Source organism: Macaca thibetana, chromosome 3 (genome assembly GCF_024542745.1).
Source record: "Macaca thibetana thibetana isolate TM-01 chromosome 3, ASM2454274v1, whole genome shotgun sequence".
NCBI classification, from domain to species: domain Eukaryota; kingdom Metazoa; phylum Chordata; class Mammalia; order Primates; family Cercopithecidae; genus Macaca; species Macaca thibetana.
The window spans coordinates 137,240,994-137,267,250 of NC_065580.1; the positions used below are offsets into that span (position 1 = coordinate 137,240,994).

At 51.3% G+C, this 26,257-nt stretch overlaps 1 protein-coding gene across 2 annotated transcripts in view; it reads left to right on the forward strand.

Moving 5' to 3' along the window:
• ABHD11 (abhydrolase domain containing 11) overlaps positions 1-25,991 on the forward strand; it is a 997,569-nt gene extending 971,578 nt beyond the window's left edge. Inside the window, exons 2-7 of one of the 2 annotated variants that reach the window (XM_050783775.1) lie at positions 23,285-23,475; positions 23,646-23,781; positions 24,353-24,526; positions 24,697-24,867; positions 24,976-25,157; positions 25,395-25,991. In XM_050783775.1, coding sequence (XP_050639732.1) covers positions 23,354-23,475; positions 23,646-23,781; positions 24,353-24,526; positions 24,697-24,867; positions 24,976-25,157; positions 25,395-25,527 — 918 coding nt within the window. In that variant the 5' untranslated portion in view covers positions 23,285-23,353 and the 3' untranslated portion in view covers positions 25,528-25,991. Of the gene's footprint in view, positions 1-22,903; positions 22,982-23,284; positions 23,476-23,645; positions 23,782-24,352; positions 24,527-24,696; positions 24,868-24,975; positions 25,158-25,394 lie in introns of those variants that run through there. The other variant, XM_050783776.1, reaches the window with a different exon arrangement.
• Positions 25,992-26,257: the final 266 nt, after the last annotated feature.

Here is a 26,257-nt window from a genome sequence, read left to right on the forward strand (position 1 = left end):
CTGCCAGGCCGTGGGGTGTGCCACATAAGAGAGATGGCTGAGAAACTCCCTGGGTTTCTTCAAACTCACAGCCCTGGAGCCGTCTCACCCATCTCCCACAGAGGTGCCGCAGGCTGCCCGCTCTTGCCACACCTGTTCCAGCTCTTCCTCCTGCCAGACCAAAAGCCAACTGCTTTATCAAACAAACACAGCATTTATTGTGGCTCCCTCAAGGTCTGTGGCTGGCCTGGAAGAACAGATAGTACCTTCCTTCCCCCTCCCATACCAGGATTGCCCAAAAGGTCACCCATGCTGAGACAAGAACACGCCGCAGAGCCAGGAGACAGCTAGAGCACGGGCGCCCAGTACCCACTGCGGGGCCTTGACCAAGTCACTTGCTGCCTCTAGCTCATAACTATAAAAGAAGGGGTATTGGCCAGGTGTAGTGGCTCATGGTTGTAACCCTGGCACTTTGGGAGGCAGAGTTGGGAGGATCACTTGAGGCCAGGAGTTCAAGACTAGCCTGGGCAACAAAGCAATACCCTGTCTCTATAAAAAATGCAAAAATTGGCCAGGCACGGTGGTGCACGCCTGTAGTCCCAGCTGCTCAGGAGGCTGAGGTGGGAGGATTGCTTGAGTCCAGGAGGTCGAGGCCGCAGTGAGCCATGATCACACCATTGCACTCCAGCTTGGGCGACAGAGTGAGACCCTGTCTCCAAAATAAAAATAAAAGTAAAAATAAAAAGGAGGTGGTGCCAGGCACGATGGCTCAGCCCTGTAATCCCAGAACTTTGGGAGGCCGAGGTGGGCCTGAGGTTGGGAGTTCGAGACCAGCCTGACCAACGTAATGAAACTCTGTTTCTACTAAAAATACAAAAATTAGCCGGGCAAAAATTACACGCGCCTATAATTCCAGCTACTTGGGAGGTTGAGGCAGGAGGATCGCTTGAACCCGGGAGGCAGAGATTGCAGTGAGCCAAGATAACACCACTGTACTCCAGCCTGGGTAACAGAGCGAGACTCAGTCTCAAAAAGAAAAATAAGTAAATAAAATAACCAGTCCCTAAACTGTCAACGTTCTCTTTATGTCAGGATGCATCCACCTCTCTTCTCCACTCGCACTGCTGCGACTCCAGCCAGGACACCACCCTCTTTCTGTAACAGCCTGGAGAGGGTTTCTGGTCTCCGGGCTCCCTCCTTACACTCCCAACACAGCTATGCCCCTTTCCAAGCCATTAGTCACAGCACAATCCTGAGTCTGACCACGTCACTCCCCTACTTAAAATCCTTCAGGCCCTCTACCCCCAGATAGCCCTCCAGATCCCACTCAGACTTCATGCCGTGCCTTAGGAGCCCCTGTGAGCACAGGCCATGCTCACCTGTTCCCACCCGTGTTGCCCAAACTGCCCTTCCACATCCCAGCCACCAAGTCCAACCCCACTTGACATCCTTTCTCTCCTCAAAAACCCTGCACTCTCCCCCTACACTCTCCCCCTGCACTCTCCCCCCTGCACTCTCCCCCTGCACTCTCCCCCCTGCAATCTCCCCCCTGCAATCTCCCCCCTGCACTCTCCCCCCTGCACTCTCCCCCCTGCACTCTCCCCCTGCACTCTCCCCCCTGCAATCTCCCCCCTGCAATCTCCCCCCTGCACTCTCCCCCCCTGCACTCTCCCCCCTGCACTCTCCCCCTGCACTCTCCCCTTGCATTCTCCCCCTGCACTCTCCCCCTGCACTCTCCCCTTGCATTCTCCCCCTGCACTCTCCCCCTGCACTCCCCCCTGCACTCTCTGGACCATAGGCTTCAGCACAAGTTCTCCCTTCTTTGTCTCTAGAAAAAAAAAGTCTCGCTCTGTCGCCCAGGCTCGAGTGCAGTGGCACGATCTCAGCTCACTGCAACCTCCGCCTCCCGGGTTCAAGCGATTTTCCAGCCTCAGCCTCCTGAGTAGCTGCGATTACAGGTGCATGCCACCACATCTGGCAAATTTTTGTATTTTTTTAGTAGAGACGGGGGTTTCACCATGTTGGCCAGGCTGGACTCGAACTCCTGACCTCAGATGATCTGCCCACTTCAGCCTCCCAAAGTGCTGGGATTACAGGCGTGAGCCACCACGCCCGGCCCTCTTCTTTTTTTTGAGACAGAGTCTCACTCTATCCCCCAGGCTGGAGTGCAGTGGTACAATCTCAGCTCACTGCAACCTCTGCAACCTCTGCCTCCCAGGTTCAAGTGATTCTCCAGCCTCAGGCTCCTGAGTAGCTGGGATTACAGGCACGTGCCACTGGGTCTGGCTAAATTTTGCATTTTTAGTAGAAGTGGGGTTTCAACATATTGGCCAGGCTGGTCTCAAACTCCTGATCTCAGGTGATCCTCCTGCCTCGGCCTCCCAAAGTGCTGGGATTACAGGCATAAACCATCGTGCCCAGCCACAAGTTCTCTCTTCTTGGCAGTTTATCCTACCTCACCCCACTCTACTTGCCAAGCTTAGAGATCACTTTATAGACTGGGCCTGGTGGTTCATGCCTGTAATACAAGCACTTTGTGGGGCCAAGGTGGGAGGATCACTTGAGACCAGCCGGGGTAACATAGCGAGACCCCCATCTCTACAAAAAATGTTAAAAATTAACTGAGCATAGTGGCACATGCCTATAGTCCTAGCTACTTGGGAGGCTGAGGTGAGAGGATCGCTTGAGCATATAAGGTCACGGCTGCAGTGAGCTATAATTGTGCCACTGCTCTCTAGCCAGGCCAGAGAGCGAGATTGCTCAAAAAAAAAAAAAAAAAAAAAAAAAAAGAGGGTCATTCAGCTGGGTACGGTGGCTCACGCCTGTAATCCCAGCACTTTGGAAGGCCAAGGCAGGTGGATCGCTTGAGGCCAGGAGTTCGAGACCAGCCTGGCCGACATGGTGAAACCCCATCTCTACTAAAAATACAAAAAATTAGCCAGGCATAGTGGCATGAGCCTGTAATCCCAGCTACTCGGGAGGCTGAGGAGGAGAATTGCTTGAACCTGGGAGGCGGAGGTTGCAGTGAGCTGAGATTGCACCACTGCACTGCCTGGGTGACAGAGTGAGACTCGGTCTCCAAAAAAGAAAAAAAAAAAAAAAAGAGGTCATTTCACATCTCAGTTGAGAAAGGTTCCCTGATTCCTGTGCATATTGCATCCAGGACCATACGATGCCGTTTGTTACACTGGTCCAGAATCACCTCTTAGCTTATCTTTCCTCTACCCCCAGACCATCAGCTCTGTCAGGGAGAAGCCCCTAAGCATCTTGTCATCCTCAGTATGCCCTGAGCCTAGCAGAATGCCCTGCTCAGAGCTGATGTTCTGTAAAGGGAAGACAAGGCCCACTACCATCATGCAGTTTGGAAAAGAAACTAATTATGTCTTACGTGCAATCGAGGAATAGCAGATTGGTTCCAGAAGAGTTTGAAGGTCACAGAGGGGTGTAACAGTCTAAAAAGACTTCATAGACTGAGCCTAGAGTAAGTAGGGGTTTTTTATTTTGGTTTGGTTTTTTGGTTGTTTTTGTTGTGGTTGTTTTTCTTTGAGATGGAGTCTCGCTCTCTGGCCCAGGCTGGAATGCAGTGGTGCAATCTCGGCTCACTGCAACCTTCGCCTCCCGGGTTCAAGGAATTCTCCTGCCTCAGCCTCTCAAGTAGCTGGGATTACAGGCGCCCACTCCCATGCCCAGCTAATTTTGGGGTTTTTTTGTTTGTTTGTTTTTGTTTTTTTGAGACGGAGTTTACCTCTTGTCGCCCAGGCTGGAGTGCAATGGTACGATCTCGGTTCACTGCAACCTCCACCTCCCGGATTCAAGCAGTTCTGCTGCCTCAGCCTCCCAAGTAGCTAAGATTGCCGGCATCCACCAGCATGCCTGACTAATTTTCGTAATTTTAGTAGAGACAGCGTTTCACCGTGTTGGCCAGGCCAGTCTCGAACTCCTGACCTCAGGTGATCCTCCCACCTCGGCCTCCCAAAGTGCTAGGATTACAGGTGTGAGCCACCATCCTTGGCCAAATGTTTTGTATTTTTAGTACAGACGGTGCATCATCATGTTGGCCCATCTGCTCTCAAACTCCTAACCTCAAGGGATCTGCCCATCTTGGCCTCCCAAAGTGCTGGGATTACAGGCATGAACCACCACGCCCGGCTGGTTTTTGCTTTGGTCGGGTTTTTTTTTTTTTAACTTTTATTTTAGGTTTGGGGATACATAGGAAGGTTTGTTACATAGGTAAACACGTGTCACAGGGGTTTCTTGAACGGATTATTTCATCACCCAAGTATTAAGCCCAGTACCCAATAGTTGACTTTTCTGCTCCTCTCCCTCCTCCCGCCCTCACCCTCAAGTAGACCCCAGTGTGTGTTGTTTCCCTCTTTGTGTTCTTAAGTTCTTATCATTTAGCTCCCACTTAGAAGCAGGAACATATGCTATTTGGTTTTCTGTTCCTGTGTTAGTTTGCTAAGGATAATAGCCTCAAGCTCCATCCACATTCCTGAAAAAGACATGATCTCATTCTTTTTTATGCATAAGCTGCATAGTACTCCATGGTGTATATGTACCACATTTTCTTTATTCAGTCTGTCACTAATGGGCATTTAAGTTTTTTTTTTTTTTTTGAGATGGAGTCTCGCTCTGTCGCCCAGGCTGGAGTGCAGTGGCCTGATCTCAGCTCACTGCAAGCTCCGCCTCCCGGGTTCACACCATTCTCCTACCTCAGCCTCCCGAGTAGCTGGGACTACAGGCGCCCGCCACCTCGCCCGGCTAGTTTTTTGTAGTTTTAGTAGAGACGGGGTTTCACTGTGTTCACCAGGATGGTCTCGATCTCCTGACCTCGTGATCCACCCGTCTCGGCCTCCCAAAGTGCTGGGATTACAGGCTTGAGCCACCGCGCCCGGCCATGGGCATTTAAGTTGATTCCACACTTTTGCTATTGTGAATAGTGCTTCAGTGTTGGGGTTTTTTGTTTTGTTTTGTTCTGTTTTTTTAATTAAGTTTCTTTTTTTTAAATAGAGACAGGGTTTTGTCATATTGCCCAGGCTGGTCTGGAACTCCTGGTCTCAAATGATCTGCCCACCTCAGCCTCCCCAAATGCTGGAATTACAAGCGTGAGCCACCATGCCCAATCTATAAGTAGGTTTCTGAGTCTTAAGTAAGTTTGAGATGGGCAGAGCTGACAGGGGAAGTCTTCCCAGGCAGGATTCACTGATGGGCAAGAGCAAGGAGGTGGGCAGAAAAATGTTGCACGCAAGAGTGACCAGAGGCCAACCTGGTTGAAGCAGGAAATTCATATACAGAAACAGTAAGAGGCCAGGCGCGGTGGCTCACGCCTGTAATCCCAGAACTTTGGGAGGTCGAGGCGGGCATATCACCTGATGTCAGGAGCTCAAGACCAGCCTGGTCAACATGGTGAAACACTGTCTCTACTAAAAATACAAAACTTAGCCAGGCATGGTGGCGCAAGCCTGTAATCCCAGCTACTCAGAAGGCTGAGGAACAGTAATTGTTTGAACTTGGAAGGTAGAGGTTGCAGTGAGCTGAGATCACGCCACTGCGCTCCAGCCTGGGTGACAGAGTGAGACTTTGTCTCAAAAAAAAAAAAAAAAAAAAAACCGGCCGGGCGCGGTGGCTCAAGCCTGTAATCCCAGCACTTTGGGAGGCCGAGACGGGCGGATCACGAGGTCAGGAGATCGAGACCATCCTGGCTAATACGGTGAAACCCCGTCTCTACTAAAAATACAAAAAACTAGCCGGGCGAGGTGGCGGGCGCCTGTGGTCCCAGCTACTCGGGAGGCTGAGGCAGGAGAATGGTGGGAACCCGGGAGGCGGAGCTTGCAGTGAGCTGAGGTCCGGCCACTGCACTCCAACCCGGGCGACAGAGCGAGACTCCGTCTCAAAAAAAAAAAAAAAAAAAAAAAAAAAAACCAAAGTTGGAGGACTCATACTTTCTGCTTTCAAAACTTACTACAAAGCTACAGTAATCAAAACAGTGGTACTGGCATGAAGACAGACATATAGACCAATGGAATAGAATAAAAAGCTCAGAAATAAACACTCATGTATGAGGCCAAATAATTTTCAATAAGGATACCAAAACCATTCAGTGAGGAAAGGGCAGTCTTTTCACAGATAATGCTGGGAAAACTGGATAGTCACATGCAAAAAAAATGAAGTTGGCACTCTGAGAGGCCGAGGCGGGCGGATCACGAGGTCAGGAGATCGAGACCATCCTGGCTAACCTGGTGAAACCCCGTCTCTACTAAAAAATACAAAAAAGTGGCCGGGCGCGGTGGCTCAAGCCTGTAATCCCAGCACTTTGGGAGGCCGAGACGGGCGGATCACGAGGTCAGGAGATCGAGACCATCCTGGCTAACACAGTGAAACCTCGTCTCTACTAAAAAATACAAAAAACTAGCTGGGTGAGGTGGCGGGCGCCTGTAGTCCCAGCTACTCGGGAGGCTGAGGCAGGAGAATGGCATGAACCCAGGAGGCGGAGCTTGCAGTGAGCCGAGATCTGGCCACTGCACTCCAGCCTGGGCGACAGAGTGTGACTCTGTCTCAAAAAAAAAAAAATGAAGTTGGATCCTTACTTAACACCATATAAAACAATTCACTCAAAATGGATGAAAGACCTAAATATAAGATCTAAAACTATAAAACTTAGATGGCTGATAAACCAAGTTTATGGGATATTATAAATCCTTTGTTGTCATTTCAACAGTGTTCAACAGGATCTTCACCAGGAGTAGTTTCCGTCTCAAGAAACCACTTTCTGGCCAGGTGTGGTGGCTCACGGCTGTAATCCCAGCACTTTGGGAGGCCAAGGTGGGCGGATCACGAGGTCAGCAGTTCCAGACCAGCCTGGCCAACATGGTGAAACTCGTCTCTACTAAAAATACAAAAATTAGCTGGGTGTGGTGGGGGGCTCCTGTAATCCCAGCTACTCAGGAAGCTGAGGCAGGAGAATCACTGGGCGACAGAGCGAGACTCTGTCTCAAAAAAAAAAAAAAATTACTTTCTTTGCTCATCATAAGAAGCGACCCCTTGCCAGGCACAGTGGCTCACGCCTGTAATCCTAGCACTTTGGGAGTCCAAGGCAGGCGGATCACTTAAGACCAGGAGTTCGAGACCAGGCTGGCCAACAAGGCGAAGCCCCCTCTCTAAAAAATATACAAAAAGTATCAGGGCGTGGTGGTACATGGCTGTGATCCCAGCTACTCAGGAGGCTGAGGCATGAGGATCTCTTGAACCCACGAGGCGGAGGTTGCAGTGAGCCAAGATCACACCACTGCACTCCGGAGGGTGACAGAGCGAGACTCTGTTTCAAAAAAAAACAAAACGTAACAAAGAAACAACTTGTCTTCTGTTGAAGTTTGATCATGAGATTTTAGCAATTCAGTCCCATCTTCACACTCTGCTTCTAATCCTAGTTCTTTTATTTCCACCACATCTGCAATTCCTTCCTCCACTGAAGTCTTGAACCCCTCAAAGTTATCCATGAGGGTGGAATTCACTTCGAAACTCCTGCTAATGTGAGTATTTTCACCTCCCATGAACCCTGAATGTTCTTAATGGCATCCAGAATGGCGAATTCTTTCCAGAAGGTTTTCAATTTACTTTGCCCAGATCCATCAGAGGAATCATTGTCTATGGCAGCTACAGCCTCACAAAATGCATTTCTTAAATAATAAGACTTAAAAGTCTAAATTACTCCTTGATCCATGAACAGCAGAATGGATGTTTTTTAGCAGGCATGAAAACAACATTAATCTCTTTGTACATCTTCAGCAGGTGACCAGGTACATTGTCAGTGAACCATAATATTTTGAACAGAATCTTTTTTTTTTCTGAGCAGGAGGTGTCAACACTGAGCTTCAAATATTCAGCAAACCATCTCGTAAACAGATGTGCAGTCATCTAAGCTCCTTTGTTTCATTTCTAGAGCACAGACAGAGTAGATTTAATGTAATTCTTTTTTTTTTTTTGAGACAGAGTTTTGTTCTTGTTGCCCAGGCTGGAGTGCAATGGCGCGATCTCGGCTCACTGCAACCTCTGCCTCCCAGGTTCAAGTGATTCTCCTGTCTCAGCCTCTCGAGTAGCTAGGATTATAGGTGCCTGCCACCACACCTGGCTAATTTTTGTATTTTTAGTAGAGACAGGGTTTTATCATATTGGTCCGGCTGGTCTCGAACTCCTGACCTTAGGTGATCCGCCCACCTCAGCCTCCCAAAGTGCTGGGATTACAGGTGTAAGCCACCACACCTGGCCAATTTAATGTAATTCTTAAGGGCCCTGGGATTTTCAGAATGGCAAAGGAGCATTGGCTTTAACTTCAAGTCACCAGCTGCATTACCCCGAACAAGAGTCAGCCTGTCCTTTGAAACTGTGAAGCCAGGCATTAACTTCTCTCTAGCTATGAAAATCTTAGATAAACCAGACACAGCATTGGCTCACGCCTATAATCCTAGTACTTTGTTTTCTTGTTTGTTTGAGACGAAGTTTCACTCTTGTTGCCCAGGCTGAAGTGCAGTGGCACGATCTTGGCTCACTATAACCTCTGCCTCCCAGGTTCAAGCGATTCTCCTGCCTCAGCCTCCTGAGTAGCTGGGATTTCAGGTGCCCACCACCATGCCCAACTAATTTTTGTATTTTTAGTAGAGACGGGGGTTCACCATGTTGGCCAGGCTGGTCTCGAACTCCTGATCTCAAGTGATCCACCAGCCTCAGCCTCCCAAAGTGCTGGAATTACAGGCATAAGCCATGGTGCCTGTCAACCCTTCTGGTCTTAAAGCTTGAGACTTACATTTACTTTATTTGAGTTCCTTCTTCAGGAAATGACTGTCAGCCCTCTCAAAGTGTATCAAATAACTGAAACTCACCAGATCATGGCATCTAGACAATGAAATGCCAGGCCCCTCATTCATCATGATTGCTTTCTTACCCCTCCCGAGTTCCTGTTTACCTATACATGGTTACATTTGTTCCCTGCTATATAAGACCCTACCTTCAGTCGATCAGGGAGACAGATTTGAGATCAATCTCCCATGTCAGCCACAGCACCCGATTAAAGCCTTCTTCCAAGGCAATAATTGTCTCAGTGATTGACTTTCTGTCCTGCAAGCAGCAGGACCTAGCCTGAACTCCTGGTGTTTTGGTAACAAGAACAGTGCTTGGCATTTGTTAAGCATTCCATAAGTGGCAACTGTTCTAATATCTCAGGGGTATCTCAAACATAGAGAGCACTGTGTAGGGAAAAGAAAGAGAGATCAGACTGTTACTGTGGCTATGTAGAAAAGGAAGACATAAGAAACTCCATTTTGATCTGTACTAAGAAAATTGTTTTGCCTTGAGATGCTGTTAATCTGTAACTTTAGCCCCAACCCTGTGCTCACAGAAACATGTGCTGTGTGGAATCAAGGTTTAAGGGATCTAGGGCTGTGCAGGATGTGTGCCTTGTTAATAGTATGTTTACAGGCAGTATGCTGGTAAAAGTCATCACCATTCTCCATTCTCGATTAACCAGGGGCACAATGAACTGTGGAAAGCCGCAGGGACTTCTGCCTAAGAAAGCCTGGGTATTGTCCAAGGTTTTCCCCCACTGAGAGAGCCTGAGATACGGCCTTGTGGGAAGGGAAAGACCTGACCAGCCCCCAGCCTGACACCCACAAAGGATCCGTGCTGAGGATTAGTAAAAGAGGAAGGCCTCTTGTGGTTGAGATAAGAGGAAGGCCTCCATCTCCTGCATGTCCCTGGAAACGGAATGTCTCAGTGTAAAACCTGATCGTACATTCATTCTCTTCTGAGATAGGAGAAAACTACCCTGTGGCTGAAGGCAAGATATGCTGGTGGCAATGCTGCTCTGTTATTCTTTACTCCACTGAGATGTTTGGGTGGAGAGAAGCATAAATCTGGCCTAAGTACACATCCAGGCACAGGACCTTCCCTTGAACTTATTTGTGACACAGATTCCTTTGCTCACATGTTTTCCTGCTGACCTTCTCCCCACGCTCACCCTGTTCTCCTGCCGCATTCTCCTTGCCGAGACACTGAAAATAGTAATCAATAAATACTGACGGAACTCAGAGACCAGTGCCGGTGCGGGTCCTCCGTAGGCTGAGCGCTGGTCTCCTGGGCCCACTGTTCTTTCTCTATACTTTGTCTCTGTGTCTTATTTCTTTTCTTAGTCTTTCGTCCCACCTGACAAGAAATACCCACAGGTGTGGAGGGGCTGGCCCCCTACAGCACTAGGGTGAAAGCTAAGATAAATTACAGAAAATAATTTCATTGCGGCCGGGCGCGGTGGCTCATGCCTGCAATCCCAGCACTTTGGGAGGCCGAGGCAGGTGGATCACAAGGTCAGCAGATCGAGACCATCCTGGCTAACATGGTGAAAGCCCGCCTCTACTAAAAATACAAAAAATTAGCTGGGCATGGTGGCGGGCGCTTATAGTCCCAGCTACTCGGGAGGCTGAGGCAGGAGAATGGCGTGAACCTGGGAGGCGGAACTTGCAGTGAGCCGAGATCTGGCCACTGCACTCCAGCCTGGGCGACAGAGCGAGACTCTGTCTCAAAAAATAAATAAATAAATAATAACAATAATAATTTCATTGTGCATCTAAGTTTGTTACTGACATTCGGTAACTGCTAGAATGTCCCAAGTGGACACTCTAGAGTCTCCTTACTTGCACCCTATAGAGTGGAAAAAAACAAACAAAAACCCACCTTCCCCATCTCAGTAAATAGCACAACTACTCACCACCCACATGTTCAATCCGGAAACCTGGGAGTTGTCCTTGGTTTCTTCCTCTCCCTCACCACCATCTTCCTCCCTACCCATCCCATTCCTCATCAAATCCTGTTGATTCTAATGCCAAAATACATCCCAAATCTATCTTTCCTTCCCTATTTCCACAGCCACCTTCCAGTCATGTGACCATCATGTCTCAGTTGAATGTCTGCAATAGCTTCCTAATTGATTTTGCCGCTTCTCCTCCACTTCCCCTCTAATCTGCCTCACACTTTCTTTTTCTTTTTCTTTTTCTTTTTTTTTTTTGAGACGGAGCCTTGCTCATCACCCAGGCTGGAGTATAGTGGCGTGATCTCAGCTCACTGCAAGCTCCGCCTCCCAGGTTCATGCCATTCTCCTGCCTCAGCCTCCCAAGTAGCTGGGACTACAGGCGCCCGCCACCACGCCCGGCTAATTTTTTGTATTTTTATAGAGATGGGGTTTCACCAGTTCACACCTTCTTCTACACAGCCAGACAGTCCTTTAAAAATGTAAATTGGGCCGGACACGGTGACTCACGCCAGTAATCCCAGCACTTTGGGAGGCCAAGGCATGCAGATCACATGAGATCAGGAGTTCAAGACCAGCCTGGCCAAGATGGTGAAACCCCGTCTCTACTAAAAATACGAAAATTAGCCAGGCACCTGTAATCCCAGCTACTTGGGAGACTGAGGCAGAGAACTGCTTGAACCAAGAGGCGGAGGTGGCAGTGAGCTGAGATGGCGCCACTGTACTCCAGCCTGGGAGACAGAGCAAGGCTCCGTCTAAAAAAAAAAAAAAAAAAAAAAAAAAAAAGTAAATCGGCTGGGCATGGTGGCTCACACCTATTATCCCAGCACTTTGGGAGACGGAGGTGGGTGGATCACTTGAGGTCAGGAGTTTGAGATCAGCCTGGCCAACATGGTGAAATCCAGTCTCTACAAAAAATACAAAAAATTAGCCAGGCGTGGTGGCTCACACTTGTAGTCCCGGGAGACTGAGACATGTGAATCACTTGAACCCAGGAGGTGGAGGTTGAGTGAGCTGAAATTGCACCATGGCACTCCAGCCTAGGTGACAAGAGCAAAACTCCATCTCAAAAATAAAAATAAATAAAAATGTAAATCACAGTGGTGCACACCTGTAGTCCCATCTAGTCCGGAGGCTGAGGAGGGAAGATCGCTCGAGCCCAGGAGTTGAAGGCCAGACTGGGCAACATAGTGAGACCCCCATCTCTAAAACTAAAATAAATAAATATGTAAAATTAGCCAGTGTGGTGGTACACACCCGTAGTCCCAGCTACTCAGGAGGCTAAGGCAGGAGAATCACTCGAGCCAGGAAGTTGAAGGCTATAATGAGCTATGATTGTTTCCCTGCACTTCACACTCCAGCCTGGATATGACAGTGTAAAACTCTGTCTCTTAAAAAAGAAAAAAAAAAAAGAGGCTGAGTTCAGTGGCTCACGCCTGTAAACACTTTGGGAGGTTGAGGTGGGAGGATCACTTGAGCTCAGAAGTTTGAGATCAACCTGGGTAATGTGGTGAAACCCCATCTCTACCACAAATACAAAAATTAGGCTGGGCGTGGTGGCCCACGCCTGTAATCCCAGCTATTTGGGAGGCTGAGGCAGGAGAATTGCTTGAGCTCAGGAGGCGGAGACTGCAGTGAGTCGAGATCGCACCACTGCATTCCAGCCTGGGTGACAGAGCGAGACTCCTGTATTGCTGCCTCCTCTTGGACTTGTCCATTTTGGCCCCCTCCAGACATTTCCCTTCCTGGTCATCAGCATGATCTTTTAACAACATAAAATATGCTTCTATGTTCATCTATTTGTTCTTTTGTACATTTTCCTGTTTTTCTGGGCTCTGTGTTCTGGGGTCTCAAACAAGCAAACAAAAAAAACTAGCCAGGTGTGGTGGATGCGCCTGTGGGTCCAGCTATTTGGGAGGCTAAGGTGGGAGGATCTCTTGGGTCCGGGAGGCAGAGGCTGCAGTGAGCCGAGATTCTGCCACTGCACTCCAGCCTGGGCAACACAGCCAGACCCTGTCTCAAAAAAAAAAAAAAAAAAAAGGTAAGTCAGTTGGTTGTGGACCAATATGTATGGCATTCTAGCAGTTACTGAATGTCAATAACAAACTTAAATGTGTAATGACATTATTTTCTGTAATTAGAGTCCATCCTCAATGTCTATTCTGCAGAGGCAGCTGGAAACAATTTTTTTTTTTTTTTTTTTTTTTTTTTGAGATGGAGTCTCGCTCCATCACCAAGGCTGAAGTGCAGTGACTCAATCTCGGCTCGCTGCAACCTCCACCGCTCAGGTTCAAGCAATTCTCCTGCCTTAGCCTCCCAAGTAGCTGGGATTCTAGGTGTGAGCCACCATGCTGGCTAATTTTTGTATTTTTAGTAGAGACAGGGTTTCCCCATGTTGGGCAGGCTGGTCTCAAACTCCTGACCTCAAGTGATCCACCTGCCTCAGCCTCCCAAAGTGGGATTTCTCAGCCTCCCAAAGCTGGGATTACAGACATGACCATCACACCCGGCCTGGAAACAAATTTAACCTCAGTCCTCCTGAGACTGGGCCACAATTCCCGGATACTCAACAGGGCCAGATTTGCTTAGAGAGGAGAGAGGCTGCAGGGAGTTGTATAGCATCCAGCCCTCAAGCAACAATGACAAGACATCCATCATCCTGTGTCAACGGCCCCTTCAGTCCTGCAGGCTGCACTGTCTGCTCTGAACCTGGGCAACACGCAAATATTTTGCAAGCTGCTGATGGTCCTGCCTGCCTGGCAGGCTCATGAGCCATTCTTCTCTGGGGACCCTGCCAAGAAGCAGGTGGCAGACCTTCCTTCCATTCTTGGCCAAGATACTGTCTCTGCTAAGGCATTCCCTTCCCTGAAGGGCTTCAGCTTTTGAAACACATAAACCAGCTTTTCCACTCTTAGGTCCAGTCTTACGCATCCCCTGGGGCAATGAGCCCAGAACACAGAAAAATAGGAAAATGTACAAAAGAAGAAAAATAGATGAACATAGAAGCATATTTTATGTTGTTAAAAGATCATGCTGATGACCAGGGAGGGAACTGTCTGGAGGAGCCAAAATGGACAAGTCCAGGAGGAGGCAGCAAGGCAGACGAGAGAGGGGGCCCTAGAGATGGAGGGTGCTGGATGGAAATCAGAGCTTGGCCGGGCCAGGTGGCTCAGGACTGTAATCCTAGCACTTTGGGAGGCTGAGGCCGGAGGATCACTTGAGCCCAGGAGTTTGAGACCAGCCTAGGATATATGGCGAAACCCCATCTCTACCAAAAATACAAAAATTAGTTGGGCAAGGTGGCACAAGGTAGCAAGGTCCCAGCTATCGGGGAGACTGTGGTGGAAGGATCACCTGCGCCCAGGAAGTTGAGGTTGCAGTGGCTAATACTGCACCACTGCACTCCAGCCTCGACAACAGAGTGAGATTCTGTCTCAAAAAATAATAATACAATAAAAATGGGCAACAGAGTGAGACCCTGTCTCAAAAAGTAATAATAAAATTTAAATTAAATTAAAAATTAGGCCGGGTGTGGTGGCTCACGCCTGTAATCCCAGCACTTTGGGAAGCAGAGGCAAGCAGATTACCTGAGGTCAGGAGTTTGAGACCAGCCTGGCCAACATGGTGAAACCCCAGCTCTACTAAAAATACTAAAATTAGCCGGGTGTGGTGGCACACGCCTGCAATCCCAGTTACTTGGGAGGCTGAGGCATGAGAGAATCACTTGAACCCGGGAGGTAGAGGTTGCCGTGAGCCGCCGTTTTGCCACTGCACTCCAGCCTGGACAACAGAGTGAGACTCTGTCTCTAAATAAATAAATAAATAAATAAATAAATAAATAAATTTTAAAAAGCAATCACAGCTATTTAGGGGATCAAAATAAACAGAACCAGTGGGGTGCAGTGGCTCACGCCTGTAATCCCAGCACTTTGGGAGGCCAACACGGGTGGATCACGAGGTCAAGAGATGGAGACCATCCTGGTCAACATAGTGAAACCCCATCTCTACTAAAAATACAAAAAATTAGCTGGGTGTGGTGGCACATGCCTGTGGTCCCAGCTACTCAGGAGGCTGAGGCAGGAGAATCACTTGAACCTGGGAGGCAGAGGTTGCAGTGAGCTGAGATCACACCACTGCACTCCAGCCTGGCAACCGAGCAAGACTATGTCTCAAAAAAAAAAAAAAAAAAATCAACAGAACCAGATAAAGGATTAGATGCAGAAATGTCCATCAATTATAGACTGGCTTAAGAAAATGTGGCACATATACACCATGGAATACTATGCAGCCATAAAAAAGGATGACTTCATGTCCTTTGTGGGGACATGGATGAAGCTGGAAACCATCATTCTGAGCAAACTATCACAAGGACAGAAAACCAAACACCACATGTTCTCACTCATAGGTGGGAACTGAACAATGAGAACACTTGGATACAGGAAGGGGACTGTGGGGTGGGGGGAAGGGGGAGGAATAGCATTAGGAGATATACCTAATGTAAATGACGAGTTAATGGGTGCAGCACACCAACATGGGGCATGTATACATATGTAACAAACCTGCACGTTGTGCACATATACTCTAAAACTTAAAGTATAAGGAAAAAAAAAAAGATTAAATTGGTGAAAAAGAAGATGGAAGGAGAGAGGAGGCCTCAAGAACTACTCCTAGCCAAATGTGGTAGTGCATGTCTGTAGTCCCAGCTACTCAGGAGGCTGAGGTGAGAGGATTGCTTGAGCCCAGGAATTGGAGGCTGCAGTGAGCTACAATCGTGCCACTATTCCAGCCTGGGCAAAACAGCAAGATCCCATCTCTAAAAAGAAAAAAAAAAAGTGGTGGCCAGGCACAGTGGCTCATGCCTATAATCCCAGCATTTTGGGAGGCTGAGGCGGGCAGATCACCTGAGGTCAGTAGTTCAAGACCGGCCTGACCAACATAGAGAAACCCTATCTCTACTAACAATAAAAAATTAGCCAGGCATGGTGGTGCATGTCTGTAATCCCAGTACTTTGGGAAACCGTGGCTGAAGGACTGCGTGGGCCCAGGAGTTTGAGACCAGCCTGGGTAACAAAGCAAGACTGTCTCTAGAAAAAAGATTTAAAAATAGCCAAATGTAGTGGCATACGCCTCTACAGAAAAAAAAAAAAAAAAAAAAGCAGGGCATGGTGGCACACACTAATAATCCTAGCAACTCGGGAGGCTGAGGTGGGAGGCTCCCTTGAGCTCAGAAGTTAGAGGCTACAGTGAACTCCGATTGTGCCACTGCACTCCAGCCTGGGTGACAGAGAGAGACTGTAAAAATTACATTAAAAATAAAAATTAGGCTGGCGTAGTGGCTCACACCTGTAATCCCAACACTTTGGGAGGCTGAAGCAGGTGAATCATCTGAGGTCAGGAGTTCGAGACCAACCTGGCCAACATGGTGAAACCCCACTGTCTCTACTAAAAATACACAAATTAGCTGGGTGTGTTGGTGCGCACCTGTAATCCCAGCTACTCAGAAGGCTGAGGCAGAAAAATCACTTGAACCTGAGAGGCAGAGATTGCAGTGAGCTGAGATTGTGCCACTGCATTCCAGCCTGGGCAACAGAGCAAGACTCCGTCTCAAAAAAATAAAGACACCAGGGCCAGGCACAGTGGCTTACTCCTGTAATCCCAGCACTTTGGAAGGCCAAGGCAGGCAGATGACGAGGTCAGGAATTCGAGACCAGGCTGGCCAACATAGTGAAACCCCATCTCTACGAAAAATACAAAAATTAGCCAGGCATGGTGGTGCATGCCTGTAGTCCTAGCTACTTGGGAGGCTGAGGCAGGAGAATCGCTTGAACCCAGGAGGCAGAAGTTGCAGTGAGCCGAGATTGTGCCATTGCACTCCAGCTTGGGCGACAGAGCGAGACTTCTCTCAAGATAAATAAAGAAAGGCCGCGCACAGTGGCTCACGCCTGTAATCCCAGCACTTCGGGAGGCCGAGGTGGGTGGATCACAACGTCAGGAGATAGAAACCATCCTGGCTAACACAGTGAAACCCCGTCTCTACTAAAAAATAAAAAAAAATTAGACAGGCATAGTGGCGGGCGCCTGTAGTCCCAGCTACTAGGGAGGCTGAGGCAGAAGAATGGTGTGAACCCAGGAGGCGGAGCTTGCAGTGAGCCGAGATCACGCCACTGCATTCCAGCCTGGGGGACAGAGCGAGACTCTGTCTCATAAAATAATAAATAAATAAATAAATAAATAAATAAATAAATAAATACACCAAAATGCAGACAGAGGACACTAAGCTGTGTCCTGCAGGCAAGTGGGGTAGAGGTTGCTGGGTGTCAAAATACACAGACTTTCTTACCATCCTCCATTATATTCCAAATGGGAAGGTGTCCTCACCCCGCACTTTAAGAATCACGCCTGTAGGCCAGGTGTGGTGCCTCACGCCTGTAATCCCAGCACTTTGGGAGGCCGAGGTGCATGGATCACAAGGTCAGGAGATCAAGACCATCCCAGCTAACACAGTGAAACCCCGTCCCTACTAAACAAAATACAAAAAGTTAGCCAAGAGTGGTGGCGAGCGTCTGTAGTCCCAGCTACTCGGGAGGCTGAGGCAGGAGAATGGCGTGAACCCAGGAGGCGGAGCTTGCAGTGAGCCAAGATCACGCCACTGCACTCCAGCCTGGGCAACAGAGCGAGAATTCGTCTCAAAAAAAAAAAAAAAAAAATCACGCCTGTAATCCCAGCACTTAGGGAGGCTGAGGCGGGAGGATCATTTAGCCCAGGAATTTGAGACCAGCCTGGGCAACAATAGCCAGACCCCGTCTCAATAAAAAAGAAAAAAAGAAAGAATTTGTATGTGTGATGAGACTGTTCCTGGGAGACACTGGGTCTTCCGCAGAGTCAGGAGGCAGAAAAAAATAGTTGACAACCAGCAGGGCACGATGGCTCATGCCTGTAATCCCAACACTTTGGAAGGACGAGGTGGACAGGTCATCTGAGGTCAGGAGTTTGACACCAGTCTGCCCAACATGGTGAAACCCTATCTCTACTAAAAATACAAAAATTAGCCGGGCGTGGTGGTGTGTGCTGGTAATCCTAGCTACTCTGAAGGCTAAGGCAGGAGAATCGCTTGAACCCGGGAGGTGGAGGTTGCAGTGAGCCAGGATCGCGCCATTGCACTCCAGCCTGGGCGACAGAGCGAGACTCCATCTCAAAAAAAAAACAGAAACTGCCAACTGTTACTGTCAGCAGGGCCTGTTGGAGGTTAGGGAGCAGAAGGTGGAGTGACTGGAAGTATGAGAATCTGTGGGGCTGGTGGGACTCTGTGGACAATCTGTGGGAAGGCTTGGTGGGGAGCAGGTGCGGGTGAGGCAGGGAGGTGGCAGAGAGAGCTCGTGGAGATGTTCTGGACACCAGAGCCCTGGCCTGATCCTGTGCCGTCCCCACCTTCTCTGGATGGCTGGGGCCAACCTAACCTGCTCCGAAGAAAATAAATACTCAGACACAATCCTTTGTTGTGAGATTGATTGATTTGTTGTTTTGTTCACGGCTGTGTCTACGAAGGTGCTTGGTGCGCAGTGAGAGGCTCTGATGGATCTGGGCTTGTTGAAGCAAGGCAGGAAGGAGCCGGTGTTCTCAAAGTGTTGGGTGAGTCGTAGGGGAGGCGCACCCGGCAACAGACCCTCAGGGATTACCATTCCCACGTGGGAAAGGTTGCTGTGCAGATTAAACAAGATAATGTATATGAAAATCCCGGCTGCTTAACACATCGACTCAGGTTCAAAATCTGGGAGGAGAGAAGCTGGGCTGATGTGGGGGTTGAGATGGGAGGAGGTTTTGAGGGGAGTCACATAGGAGCCCACTGGGGACAGCCCCACAGGAAAGCTCCAGGGGTCTTCCGGGAAACCCCAACTGGTGCCAGCACAGCTGACACTCCTGCCCCACCTGGCCCGGCCAGCAGGAATTTGCCCCATGACCTCCTCTGGCACGCTGCTGTCACCATGGCGACCGGCCACAAAACAAGCAGCCCGATTGTCCCTGCTCAGCGGGGCAGGTGAAACCCTGGCCACGTGACCGATACTGGGCCAGGTGCAGTTAAGGGACACCCGCCACCTCCCCTCCTTAACCCATTCAATGCCACCGCCACCTAGGTGCAGTGTCCCGGCCACCTCAGGCCGCACCCCTTCGGCCCTTGGTCCCCACAGCCTGAAGGGTGGTGACGAAATACACGGAGCACTGAGTTAGGAGTCAGTGAAGGAAAGAATCCGGGCCGTGCCCTGGCTGAGTGACTTGGAGCTGGGTTACTTCGCCATCCAAGCCTCTCTTTCCTCATCAGCAAAATAAGGACGGCACCCTCCCACTTCACAGGAAGGCTGGGAACATGGATGGGGCGGTGTAGACTCGACCTCCAAAGAGCGATAGTCCATTTCACCTCCCACCTTCACCTCCGCAGGTCAGGGGCTCCGGAAGTCCTCCCCTCTGGCCTCCCCTAGAAGGAGGCCTTCGCCAACCGACAGCAAGCTTCCTGGCCAGGTAGCAACGACGCCTCCCCTAAGCCCACCTCTTTCTCTGGAACGTTCAAGTAGAAACATCAAACCAACTGGTTTTTCTGCTTGCCTTCACCAGCCACCTGATCAGGGCTGGGGCCCCGGACTCTGAGTAAATATCTCAAGGCTGCTTCAGCCCCTAGATATGGGGCTCTTGCGCCAGGCTGAGATGACCTTGTGGATTGTGGGGTGTGTGGCAGGGAGCAGTTTGAAAGCACCTCTGAGGCCAGGCACAGTGGCTCACTCCTGTAATCCGAGCACTTTGGGAGGTCGGGGCGGGAGGATCACCTGAGGTCAGGAGTTCAAGACCAGCCTGCCCAACACAGTGAAACCCAGTCTCTGCTAAAAATACAAAAATTAGCTGGGCGTGGTGGTGCACACATGCAATCCCAGCTACTTGGGAGGCTGAGAAAGAGAATCGCTTGAACCCGGTGGAGGTTGCAGTGTGCTGAGATTGTCCCACTACACTCCAGCCTGGGCAACAGAGAGAGACTCTGTCTCAAAACAAACAAACAAACAAAAAGCACCTTTGAAATACTATTGTTCTGAATCTTCAACCCTCATGCCCTTCATCCACCAACTCTAGACAAACACCCTCCAAGGACCCCTCCCAGGCCTGGGACCAGCCCCCATCCAGGGCTCAGATGTCCTCATCACTCCCCTAATTACTATGCGAGAAACAAATGATCGCACCACCTGGTGTGCTTAGAGTCCCCGGTGACCTCAGCCCTCCTCAGATTAGAACCAAACACCTAAGAGTCCCATTAGGCAGGAGATGGAGCTTTACAGAGTTAGGACACATCCTCAGCTCGGCCAACATGGTGAAACCCCATCTCTACGAAAACCAGTAAAAATCAGCCGGGTGTGGTGGTACACGCCTGTAGTCCCAGCTACTCAGGAGGCTGAGGCATGAGAATTGCTTGAACCCGGAAGGCGGAGGTTGCAGTGAGCCGGGTTCCAGCCTGGGCGACAGAGCCAGACCCTGTCTCAAAAAAAAAAGTAATGGCCGGGCGCAGTGGCTCATGCCTGTAATCCCAGCACTTTGGGAGGCTGAGGTGGGTGGATCACCTGAGGTCGGGAGTTTGAGACCAGCCTGACCAACGTGGAGAAACTCAATCTCTACTAAAAATACAAAATTAGCCGGGCATAGTGGCGCATGCCTGTAATCCTAGCTACTTGGGAGGCTGAGGCAGGAGAATCACTTGAACCCAGGAGGTGGAGGTTGCAGTGAGCCGAGATCACACCACCGCACTCCAGCCTGGGCAACAAGAGCGAAACTCCGTCTCAAATAATAATAATAATTAATTAATTAATTATTTAAAAAAGAGGACTCATCCTGTGGGTCCTGGACCGCCCTAAGGAGGTGGGGGAGGGGCCAGTATAAGACTAGCTGGCCCAGGTGTCATCTCCAGGAGAGCCACTAACCCAGCCACCTGCAGAACTTTCACATAAGGATTTCCCAGCGCCCTGAAGCTCTCGATGACTATCACTACTTTGCACCAGATGAACAAGACATGGCTCCTGCTGTGGACGCACACAGGGAGGGCCGCCTCTATAATACTACACAGTAGCCTCTGAGAAATGCTTCGAGAACGTTCGATCAAAGAGATTAGTTTTAACTCAGAAAATCTGGGAAGGCTTGAGGAGGCAGCAGTTATACAAGGCCTTAAAAGGCCTATAGCTGGCCAGGTGCAGTGGCTCAAGCCTATAATCCCAGCTGGGAGGCCGAGACGGGCGGATCACGAGGTCAGGAGATCGAGACCATCCTGGCTAACACGATGAAACCCCGTCTCTACTAAAAATACAAAAAAATTAGCTGGGCGTGGTGGCGGGCGCCTGTAGTCCCAGCTACTCAGGAGGCTGAGGCAGGAGAATGGCCTGAACCCGGGAGGCGGAGCTTGTAGTGAGCCGAGATCTGGCCACTACACTCCAGCCTGGGCGACAGAGCGAGACTCCATCTCAAAAAAACAAACAAACAAACAAACAAAAAAACAAAAACAAAAAAGCTTATAGCCGAGGCCAGGCATGGTGGCGCACACCTGTAGTTCCATCTGCTCAGGGGGCTGAGGCGGGAGGATCACTTGAGTCAAGGAGTTCCACACCAGCCTGAAACTGTCCCCTTGCTATGCCTAGAACATAGCAAGACCCTATCTCTACAAAACAGAAAAAAATTAGCCAGACATGATGGTACACATCTGTGGTCCCAAGATATTCGGGAGGCTGAGGCAGGAAGATTGCTTGGGCCCAGGAGGAAGAGGTTGCAGTGAGCCATGATTGTGCCACTGTACTCCAGCCTGGGGTGACGCAGTGAAACCCTGTCTCAGAAAAAATAAAATAAAAGCCATATACCTGAGATGGGAGGGTTGCTTGAGGCCAGGAGCTGGAGACCAGCTTGAGCAAGGTAGCAAGACCCTTCTCTAAAAAAAATTTTGTTGGGCCAGGTGTGGTGGCTCATGCCTGTAATCTCAGCACTTTGAGCTCAGGAGTTCGAGACCAGCCTGGGCAACATAGCCAAGACCCTGGTTCTATTTAAAAAAAAAATTTTTTTTTTGAGATGGAGTCTCGCTCTGTTACAGAAGCTGGAATGCAGTGGCAAGATCTTGGCTCACTGCAACCTCCATCTCCCAAGTTCACAGGATTCTCCTGCCTTAGCCTCCCAAGTAGCTGGAATTTACAGGGCCGTGCCACCAGGCCTGGCAATTTTTTTTTTTTTTTGAAACGGAGTCTGTCTCCATTCCCGAGGCTGGCGTGCAGTGGCGCAATTTCAGCCCACTGCAACCTCCGCCTCCTGAGTTCAAGCGATTCTCCTGCCTCAGCCTCCCGAGTGGCTGAGATTACAGGCACCTGCCACCATGCCCAGCTAATTTATGTATTTTTAGTAGAGACGGGGTTTCGCCATGTTGGCCAGGGTGGTCTTGAACTCCTGGCCTCAGGTGATCCACCCGCCTCAGTCTCCCAAAGTGCTGGGATTACAGGCGTGAGCCACCACGCCCGGCCTAAAAAAAAATTTTTAACCATGATTCTGAAAGAAAGAAAAAAAAAATTAAAATTAGTCTGCGCCTGTAGTCCCAGATTCTCGGGAGGAAAAGGCGGGAGGATCGTTTGAGCCCAGGAGGTCGAGGCTGCAGTGAGCTACGGTCGTGTCACTGCACTCCGGCCTGGGCGAGGGTAAGACCCCCCACCAAAAAAAAAGTATAGGACTCGGGCAACTGGCTATCTGGAAGACAGACAGCACCCCAGCAGGAGGAGGTGGGGTATGGAGAAGACCTTGAAAGGCAGGGTGCCCGATAGGGGAGTATGAGAACGGAGAGTACGGGCGGAAAAGCAGGCGGGATCAGAGTGGGAGAGGCTCCCCCAAATGTAAAGGGGACAGAGGGGCTTGGGGGAGAGCTCTAGAGTGCCCCCGAGCTCCTTCTAGATCGACGACTCCAGAATGGATGAGTGCCTGTGCTCCGCCCAGCCTGCCCGGGCCCCCAGCAGTGGAGCACGGCGCCACCACACTGGCGCTCCGCCGCCCAGAGCCACACTGGCGCCGCTCGCCCCCGCCGGCGGCACAGAAACGATGGCAGCCACCCAGGTCAGTGAGCGACGACAGGTGCGGGGCGGGAACCGAGGCCCAAGCTGCAGCACAGAACCGAGCACGCGCAGAGCGGCGCAGACCGAATTCCCAGACCTTAGGGCGGTAGGGTCCCGACTCCCCGCGCGGATTCTATGCTGGGCGGGGCTTCGCGAGGGGCGGGGCAAACGCCTTGGGTGGCCCTGCCTAGGGCGTGGCCAGGTGCGGCGCTCAGGGCGACGGGCGCAAGGCCTGCGGGGATTACGTAATGGCGTAAGGGGCCGGGATGGAGGCGGGGCCGGACCGTTCTCGGGGATTACGTAAGGAAACGTGACCGAGGGCGGAGAATCCGCGATGGGGGCGGGGAGAGGGCGTGGCTCAAGTCGGAACTGGGCGGGGCTCAAGACGGAACTGGGCGGGGCTCCGAGCGAGAGCGGAAGAAGGAGCGTGGGTAGGCCGTACCTTGCGAGGTGCGAGCCGGACAACGTGCTTGCAAGCATGCTCCGCTGTACCCGAGCCTGGAGGCTCCCCCTTGAGGGGCTTGGCCCGCACAGTTCTAGCTTCGCGAGGGTGCCTGTCGCACCCAGCAGCAGCGGCGGCCGAGGAGAGGCCGAGCCGAGGTCAGTCAGGGGCACCGGGCGGGAGGCGCCCTGTCCTCCTTTTCCTGCCGGGCCCCGACGGCCCCATATCCTCCCCGTCGCCTCCCAGGCCTCTCCCCCAAAGCCCTTTCCCCTACCCCTTTCCCCGCCTCCACCGGTTCAGACCCTAACGCGGATCCTTCCCCTGCCAGGCCGCTTCCGCTTTCCTACAGCCTTCTGGACGGGGAGGCAGCCCTCCCGGCCGTCATTTTTCTGCACGGGCTCTTCGGCTGCAAAACTAACTTCAACTCCATCGCCAAGGCCTTCGCCCAGCAGACAGGACGTAGGGTGCGCTTCCGAGTGGGCGGGGCCTGGGAGGAGGCGGGGCTGGGGCGTCCCGCTTCTCGGGGTCCCGCTCGTCACGCTGAGTATGGACCCTGAACGGCAACCCCGTTTGTTCCCTCACGTTGCCATCTTCATTAATTCATGTTGTAGATCTCCATCGGCGCTGGCCAATGACTAGGCGCCTGCACCCTTTCCATGAAGGGGCCTGCTTGTTTCCTAGGGATGACCTGGAGCTCACCACCTCTTATGGCAGCCCGTTCTTCTGTGCTCCTACTGTTGGAAATTCCTGGAGTCTCGTTCCTGGCATTCTCCGGGATTACCCCCCAGCCTGGCCAGCCCTTCAGAGACGTGGTCACAACCCTGGGGCCTGCTCTTCTCTGGCAGAGTGGCCCCAGGTTCTTCATCTGGGCCTTCTAGGTCTGGAAACTGGGCCCTCCCACCATCTGGGCCCTTCCCCTCTGCAGGGTGTATCCCCAGGCTCTCCACACCCTTGACCTGCTGTCCCTACAAGGCCTTTGGCTGTCTACCCTAGAATGGGGATACCAGCGCAGCTCTGTCTCACCCCACTCCCCAGGTGCTGACGGTGGATGCTCGTAACCACGGTAACAGCCCCCACAGCCCAGACATGAGCTACGAGATCATGAGCCAGGACCTGCAGGACCTCCTGCCCCAGCTGGGCCTGGTGCCCTGTGTCGTCGTTGGCCACAGCATGGGAGGGAGGACAGCCATGCTGCTGGCACTACAGAGGGTGAGCCACCCCTGTCTGGGGCCTCCTCCCATTCAGTATATACCCTGAGTGCCCCGCAGGCAACCTGCGACTCAAATGATCCTTGGATGACCACATTCAGGCTCCAGGAGCCGTGCCTGAGACTCACTGTGTCTGCCTAAGACTGGTCCCAATTCTGTTCTCTCCCACAGCCAGAGCTGGTGGAACGTCTGATTGCTGTAGATATCAGCCCAGTGGAAGGCACAGGTTCCTCCCACTTTCCTGCCTATGTGGCAGCCATGAGGACCGTCAACATCCCAGATGGGCTGCCCCGCTCCCGTGCCCGGAAACTGGCAGATGAACAGCTCAGTTCTGTCATCCAGGTGATACACCCAAGCCCCCCGGATGCTATTGTAGACCGGGACCTGTCAAGGGAAGAGTGGTACCCCCAGTCCGCACAAGGAACCCCCCCAACTGCTGCACTTCCACAGAACCTGGCCGTACGGCAGTACCTGCTCACCAACCTGGTAGAGGTAGACGGGCGTCTCGCGTGGAGGTTGAACTTGGATGCCCTGGCCCAGCACCTAGACAAGCTCTTGACTTTCCCACAGAGGCAGGAGTCCTACCTCGGACCAACACTCTTTCTCCTCGGTGGAAACTCCCAATTTGTGCAGTAAGCCAGCTTGGGTAGTGGGAGGGGCATGCTTTACTCGCCCAGGCCCTAGCCTGGGGACCCTACCAGGGAAGGCCTTGGGTGTGGAAGGTGGGTGGCTGAGAGGCCAGAAATACCACTGGGCATGTGGACTTATGCAGCTCTCTCCGTTTCTCCCCACTCTGCTTACACTTGTCTCTTTCACTCCTCCTTATCCCACTTTCACCCATTTTCGATGGCCATCACTGCAATGCACAGTCCCAGCCACCACCCTGAGATTATACGGCTCTTCCCTCGGGCCCAGATACAGACGGTGCCGAACGCTGGCCACTGGATCCACGCTGAACGCCCACAGGACTTCATAGATGCCATCCGAGGCTTCTTGGTCTAAGAGTTGCTGGCAAGAAGGGGGCTGGGCGCAGTGGCTCATGCCTGTAATTCCAGCACTTTGGGAGGCTGAGGTGGGAGGATCACTTGACACCAGGAGTTCGAGAGTAGCCTGGCCAACATGGTGAAACCCCATCTCTACTAAAAGTACAAAAATTAGCCTGACGTGGTGGTGCACTCCTGTAATCCCAGCTACTCAGGAGGCTGAGGCAGGAGAATCACTTGAACCCAGGAGGCGGAGGTTGCAGTGAGCCGAGATCACACCACTGCACTCCAGCCTGGGCAACAGAGCAAGACTCTGTCTCAAAAAAGACAAAACAAAACAAACAGGAGGCACAAAACCCAGGCTTCCAGTCCCTGCAGCCTGCTCCACATTTGGGCACAGAAGGACTCAGACGGGCACTGAGTGGGCACGAGGTTTTACAGGAGTGGTCAGACCTCAGGCTTTAATGAATAAAGACATTACTCTGCAAGTCCTGGGCTGAGGTCTGTGTCACCACCAACGTCCCCGACCCAGGAAGAATCTGGACCGGGGGGTCCTGGCAGCTCCAGGGTCCATGTGGTGTCCCTGAGTACCCTCAGCCTCTCTCTGCAGCTGATGCTGGACCTGCTGCCATACCAGCTGCTGCACGTCCTCCTGTGGACAGGAGAGCAGGTTCAAGGCTGAGCCTGTGCCCTCTTCCCCACACCTCCCAGGCCCTGACGGCATTCCGCCTACCTCCCAGGCCTCCAGC